Genomic DNA, 7,289 nt, shown 5'->3' with positions numbered 1-7,289 from the left:
TATGGAAATTGAATTCATGAAGAAATTATTTCAATTACTTGAACCTTCGAGAGACTGAGACCGGCATAACTGGTGGACCTTTCCATAAAAGATGGTCTCCAATATCAAAAATCTACAATATCATCTGATTGATCGCATCTTTTCAGCCATATTTTCTGAAAGAGTATGTAGATCTGATCACTAGTAAGCAAGTTCATGATATTGTAGGGAGGTGGTTCAGGAGGCAGTTATCTTTCATAGTAAAAGTCTACCAAAGAGTAGCAATTATAAGTAGAGGCTGGTTTGCTTTAAACAACTACCGGTACTAAGGACAGTTGATTGAGATAATTTTTCATCATTTGGCTCTAATTCGCGTCCCCAGTTAGCTTCTATATGTTGGTTCTTTGCTGTTTTGACTTGATATGGAGTAAAACAGGGTAGAATTCATATAAACCCCTTTAGGGTCTGATAATCGCGTGTGCTTAATGACGATAATTCTTGAGTTTTAGAGAAAACTATCAGTAACTGATAACCGGGATCTCTCACCCATAGAGAAGGTTGCCATTTCTCTATCCTTGATCATTTTGTATAGTAGAATTAGTGCAGTTATGATACATTTGTGTTCTGACAGGTTCCGGTGCTTGCTTCATTATAAATGAAAGGTACTCTAAATAAATGTTATACGAACATGTTGCATTTATATATTAAAAAGAAAAACATATTCACAACATTGCAAGTTGTCTTTTTTTTCGCAAGGATTCTTGTCTCTTGGTGGATTGATCTATCTAAGGTGGTCAGAATTTGACTATGAAGTGATTGAGTTCTGTTCAATAACTAATTATCTGTTTAACCAACAACTCTGGAACTGACTTAAAAAGAACTTGGGCCCCAAGAACACTGTTTTAATAGGTGTGGATTCGACTTCTCTCAAGTTGCCGCAGGAATTATCAGGATTCGAACCCTCTGCGATCTTAGTTGACAGCACCACTCTGCGGCCTCCAGCGAAACTAAAGATAAGTTTAGCATGATGTGTCCTAGACTAGCGGTGTTTTTGTTATTTCTAGTCGATATTCCCACGTCTTTCGCCTTTCTGGACATAGAAGAATTGAAGAACTTAAAATATGGAATAGAATTGTTAAAGGTTCCAGTCGATTCATCTCAGGTAGACATTAATTCTCTCTGACTTATTTACTTCCTGGTTTATGTCAAAATATTCAATACAAAACAAATTGAAGTTTATTACACTGTTATTGAAGTCCATTTGCTGCACTTTGTATCCCATGTTCATGTTCCTAGCCTAAACATGACCCAAATCCTCGATAACACTAGCACCACATAGCGGAAAGGTAAAGGTGCATTTAGCTTTATCGGTTAGACTTGGAGACAGACAGGGGCCTGACACAAAAGGCTTTTGACCCCCAGTATCCTGGTGGTACTACTATATCTAAAAAAGTCTTTTTATAGTACCACAGGATACTGGGGTCAAAAACCTTGTGTGTCGGGCCCCTGTGGTAAGAGAGTTTTTGATAGAAAGTGGATATTTTATTGATACTGAAACTCGTCCCTAATGACAAAATGATAACCTAAAAGATGCACTGAAATAGCCCCAACAGAAGCTGACTGATGTCATTTATCACAGGCACGATGACTGCGCATTTATGATATTACTATTAGACTGCATTAGAGTCAGGATACCAGATGATCTTCGGTTGTTTCCGGAACAGGCTGGGCTTATATAGACTAACTATGATATGATATGATATATTTTGATTCAGGTACCATTAGGTTCTCCTGATGTACTTGCGTTGTCCTCCAAACACGGACAGCAATACCGATGCATTTTACCGAATTCGGGTACGAATGATTTAAAAGAGAAAGAAGAGGAAAAACTGGCGCAAGAACTCGGAATACCAGACTTACTGAAACCATTAGAACAAGGCCCTTGTTTAATATTTGTAAGTTAATTGCTTAAGTTAATGTAAAACTGGAATTTTTGTCAATTCTTTCAACCAAATTTTAGAAGGTCTCATTAGTTCTGAAGCATCTTTATTTAGCTATATAGTGACTAACAAGCCTGGATGAAAATGATGATAAATGATATTTAAGGAAGGAATTAGATCTAGTGGGGATTACCTTAAAGTAATTTTTTCGCATGTTTTTATTTAGACAAAAGACTGGTGGACGTATGAATTCTGTTATGGGCGATATGTTCAACAATATCATCTAGAAGGTAAAGTTTTGCTAAGATGGTGACCCAACACAACAGTAGGCCTTACAATTATGTATTAGGCCTATGATAGAAGTAAATCATGAGGCTATTATTGTATTTAATTATTATTGTTTTAGATGGACGACCGAGTGGACAGATAATCAAACTCGGTGTTTATGAGTCGGAATATGATTGGAATAATGATGAATCTGCCAAGGTGAGAGCTGAGCATTTCTACTATTAGACTACTAGTACAAAATTAATTCCTCATTGACCCATGGGTTCAGGCCCTCATTCAAGAAACAGCCTTTTGATTCCTGTCAACCACTAAAGCACTCGCTGCATAGGCTATGTACTTTACTGTGTATGAGTCGGCTTTTTTGAACTCAGTTTAGAACTGTAGAACGAGCTCCTGTTTAGGTTCTTTTCAGTCTTCATTTGTGATAGTTGTTTCGTGTATATTTTTCAGGAAAAGAAAGAACGTTTAAATCGTTATCACAGCCAGCAGTATGTAAATGGTTCTATGTGTGATTTGAACAGCAAACCGCGCAGAACTGAAGTCAGGGTATGTACGAACTCATCGACGAGTAATATTTCAAATTTATTTGTGTGTTTCTCAATTCCATCATTAGGCCGGTTATTGGAATTGTTTTATAGTTTGAATGCGAGGAAGGAATAGGTGATCATATTGCTAGTATAGTGGAACCCGAGTCGTGTGGATACGTCCTCACCGTTCATACCACCAAAATCTGTCATCATCCGTACTTGAAACCATCGAAAACGAAAAAAGTTCTCGTCATCACGTGTAATCCGATGTTAGAACACGAGCAATATGAGCAATATCTCAAAGCGAAAGAGGGTAAGTTCTAAACCGAAGCTTATAATTTTTCAATAAACAAAATAAGGATTCAAAATCGTCAAAACGTGTTAATTTCTACTGTAGCTGAAAGAATTCGCATGGAACAGCTAAGAGAAGCTAAATACAAGTATTTAAAAGGTGAATTTCTGGTTATTTGAAGTGGGGGAAAATTTATATGGACTAGTTTTACTAACCCAAGGGCCACTGGCACAGTCATGGCTTAGATTAACCAGTCTAAGACCATCTTAGTTAGTTTTATAATCAATCTAACAACTTTACAATTTATGACCACTTTGGGACTCCAGTCAAAACTCTGCAACTGGGACCCTGGGGTTAACTCAATAAAGAAAAGGTTTTATTGGCTCAAAGTGTTAAAGTTCTATTCCATAACAGGTTCCTAATATAACCCAGTTCCTTAGAAATTCAGAATTTAGGAAAACTCTTTCGATTTTATCAAACTTTGGTTTAGAAGCAAACGAGGCTCGGGTGAAGTTGATGGAAGAGAATCAAAAAGATGCTGGGGATCCGTACAAGAATATCAAAGATTCGATGATACATAGCTTGAAACAAGGCTTGAAAGAGACCATGAAACTGAAAAATGGTGAGTGTCTGAGGCTAATTGTCAAATGAAGGAAGCAGGACCTTGACCTGAATCTACTTTTTCAGCGGGTGCTTCTCCGGATGAATCTTCCGAACAGAAGTTAGAAGACTTGGCCGACAAGGATTCCGAGAGTAAGGTGAAAATTGAAATGAAGACTATTCGAACGCCGGAAGAATTGCACAGTTATATGAAAGAAGTTCGCGAGACGATCGCGAAAAGAAAACGATTACTTGAGAAAGAGGAAGAGGCCGCGTTAGAACGAAAAAAGCAGAAGATAGCGGAAGACATTTCACATGCCGAAACAGAATCGAAATCCAGTAAGAAAAGTGAGCAAACTCGGCAACCTGAAGGTGATGATTCGCTACCAGCTGGAGATTCGCTTAAAGAATCTATAGAGGGAGAGTCTTCGCGGTCGGTTTCTGAATCGGAGAAATTAGATGTTGATGAATCGGACAAACAGTTTTCTAGAGGTAAGTGGAACTTGCATCGCTTAGATAGAGCAAATTTTACGACTTAAACGTTGATGTTGTTTCATTCGTATTAATGATAGAATTGAAGGAAAGTATGGAAAGTATGATGAAACGAGATGACAAATCAATGGAAATGATGAAAACGAAATTGAGAGACACGATGACCGCTCAGTTTCGAGATATAATGAAAGAAGTTGAAGACCAGATGGCGGTCGAGGGAATAAACAATCCAGAATTACTCGATAAGAAAGAATCGTTGAAACAACTCGCGTCATCTCTAAGCGACTTATTAGTTAAACTAGAAAGATCAAACCAAGGTTTGTATTCATTCTCTTGTTGATCCGATCATAGTAAGTCTCAAGGAAATATTGATAATGTGTTATATCAATTGGTTGTTGTTGTGCAGAATTGGAAGAAATTGACGAAAAATTAAGAAGTGCCTTGCATAGGATTCATCCACCGAGTGTTGAGGGTGATGAGGATGCATTAGATAAACCAACGCCCCCTGCTGGTGGTAGTGAGATTGAACCAGGATCAGGTGATCAGCAGCAGATAACACCAACAGATGGCGCAGATGTCGATGGAGATAGTTTAACAAATCCGGACGGTCAGTTGATTTCAGTTCATTCCGGTGAAGGAATTTTGAAATCTTTGTCTCAGAAAACGAAGTTTGTATATTTTCCTTTTCTACAGATTCATCAAATTTGATCAAAGTTCGCGTGATGAAAATCAAGCACACCGATCCAGACGCTCCGCAGCGGGATACGACGAAGGCGGACGGTTCTCCCGGCAGTGGCGGTGATGTAGAAATTGAGGAAGAGCAACGGAAACGCCTAGAATCATCGGTTAGAGAGGAACTGAAAAAAGCTGGATTCAACGCAAGTCAGTCTCATCTGCAGTAGTTTCATTAGAAAATATACAATAAATAATGCCACAATGATTCAGCCAAAAGCCTAATAATGGTCTTAAGCCGAAATGTTCCTCAATATATAAGCCTTGTACTCACAAGCTTTGGCTGAATTATTTTGGGATTCCTCTTGTATCCTACACTTACACGGATATTGTATAACTTCTCGACTTTTCATTCGAAAATATTGAAATGAATGTAATCCTGTCAATTTATCGTCTACAGATCAAAACATACAGATTAAAGTGATTTCCACTCTACCAGCCGGTCACGATAAACTCACCTCTTTCACCGACGACGATTCGCTCGCATTGAATAAAATGATCATTTCGATCCTGGTAAGTTTTTCATGGCTTAACCTTTAAAAACTGTTCATCGGTTTGCATGAAGATTCAATCAATACGAAGAATTCATGTTCCGAGGCGAAATCATTACTGTCATTTATCTAAAACGTCACAAAGATGGATGCCCGATTAATTACAAACAAATAGAAAATTGAATTCGTATAATTCATGTAAACTATCTAAATAAGAGAATAACTTTAATTTCAATCTCCACATATAACGGCAATACAAGTTTACTGGTTTAAATCCATATAGCAAGTGACCAAAAATCTCAATCTCTGATTTATTGTATTGAATTATACAAATTCCCAGATTATAAGATTGCAGTGACGTCGTCCAGTAGCCACAAAATAACAACCATAGATAGATAACGCTCAACAGTATACAGAATATGTCGTATATAGACTTTCAGGAATTAATCATTATAGTTTGAAAGTGATTCGATTGTCTTATATTCAATTGTCAGGGCGGCAACCAAGATGAAGCGGAAGAGCTGAAACGACAACAAGAATTAGAAAATGGTTACAATTTCAAATGGACGTCTGCCAACAGTCAACAGTCGGTGAATGAGGAACAGTCTGAGGAGAAAACAGTCGATGAAGTTTAGTCATTCTATACATATATATATATATATATATCGTGCAGTAGATAATGCATTTTTCAGATCTGATCTGATCTACTGTTATTTGTGTATTTTGTTACTCAGTATTCCACATTTCAGGGTTCATAGTGGTCCTTTGAAGGTCATAAACTGTTATAGAATTGGAATGGGTCAATTCAAGGCCTTGATTATCATGGAGCGGCCTCTAAAATCCTTAAATCATTCTCATTGGTCCTTGAATGGCATCTGCCTTACTGCACGGATATAATTTGAAGTTATCCGTTGCACATTATATCAGATCATTGTATTGTGAGGTGTACTTCACACTATTCAGGTAATCCCGACTCCAATGAAAATGTTCCTGGACAATGCAAATATAATGGCAATTTCAAGGACTTTTTTTAATATAATCAGTATATTATACTGATTATATTAAAAAAAGTCCTTGAAAGTCATTAAATGATATTGGTCATGGACACTATGAACCCTGACATTTGCTTTGGATAATTTTAATAGACCATTAACTAATCCAGTGGATTATTATTCAAGTTTTTTATTCGGATCTAAGTTGGCAGTTACCGAGTGTAGCTACCAGTATATTATAATGTGAGTTTGTTATAACAAGGTGACAGCTTTAAATTGGAACTACCGGTAGGAATTTATGCCTTGCATAGACAGCTACGACCTAAACACTGCTGGAGCTAGTTGCACATTCCAATTGAATCTTTTGACGAGTATCAATTTGTTGGATCAGCACTAGCTAAAAATGGTTTTAGATTAGTCAGTAAGTGTTGACTGTAGGGCTTTACTAAAACTATGCACACTAAAACGAAGTTTTATGCACAGCAGAAAACTGGCTATTTTACATATTCATTTCTGGTATGGCCTACGCTCTTCATCAGAGGCGGTAGCATACACAGTACATAGGTCTTCGTTTTAGTCACGCGTAGTTTTAGTAACATCCATCGACTGTGCAACTGTTCAATTTATTTTCAAATGTTGTAATGATACCTGTTACTGTATTTATTTTGTAAGGTACATCAAACACAGTTTGTGATGTAATAATTTTGTTTGGTTTGGTAATTAATCACTCGTATCTATTGTTTGTATGTCTGTGTAAAGAAGGGTGGGGTTTATTTTATGTGCGTGCTGTTTGAGATTTCATGCTACTATAAGAGCAATTAATGTGAGAACTGAATAATGTGTCCTGTGGGAGACAATCTGTGCAGATGATTCGTGGTTTATATTATGTTTTATTTGTATTGAATAAAATTACAATCAATTTAATATCAGAGGTTTCTGTTGCTATTGGAAAGGAG

General features: G+C 37.1%; 1 protein-coding gene across 3 annotated transcripts; it reads left to right on the top strand.

Moving 5' to 3' along the window:
• The first annotated feature begins 982 nt into the window (after positions 1-982).
• On the top strand, positions 983-7,236 carry LOC141907610 (protein OS-9-like). 3 transcript variants are annotated; one of them, XM_074797308.1, is made up of 14 exons: positions 983-1,141; positions 1,755-1,934; positions 2,146-2,209; positions 2,326-2,405; positions 2,658-2,753; positions 2,846-3,047; positions 3,132-3,185; positions 3,520-3,648; positions 3,714-4,118; positions 4,199-4,435; positions 4,525-4,725; positions 4,812-5,000; positions 5,251-5,363; positions 5,836-7,236. In XM_074797308.1, the coding sequence occupies exons 1-14, from the start codon at positions 1,004-1,006 to the stop codon at positions 5,974-5,976; spliced, it is 2,229 nt and encodes a 742-aa protein (XP_074653409.1). In that variant the 5' UTR covers positions 983-1,003; the 3' UTR covers positions 5,977-7,236. The 3 variants fall into 3 exon arrangements, with proteins under 3 accessions (XP_074653409.1, XP_074653410.1, XP_074653408.1); XM_074797309.1 differs by having other exon boundaries at positions 2,326-2,411; positions 3,517-3,648; XM_074797307.1 differs by having other exon boundaries at positions 3,517-3,648; positions 5,836-7,235.
• Positions 7,237-7,289: the final 53 nt, after the last annotated feature.

The sequence above is a fragment of the Tubulanus polymorphus genome, chromosome 6, assembly GCF_964204645.1.
Source record: "Tubulanus polymorphus chromosome 6, tnTubPoly1.2, whole genome shotgun sequence".
Lineage (NCBI taxonomy): Eukaryota > Metazoa > Nemertea > Palaeonemertea > Tubulaniformes > Tubulanidae > Tubulanus > Tubulanus polymorphus.
Note: the sequence above shows the minus strand (reverse complement) of the source record. Positions and strands in the feature narration are given on the sequence as shown.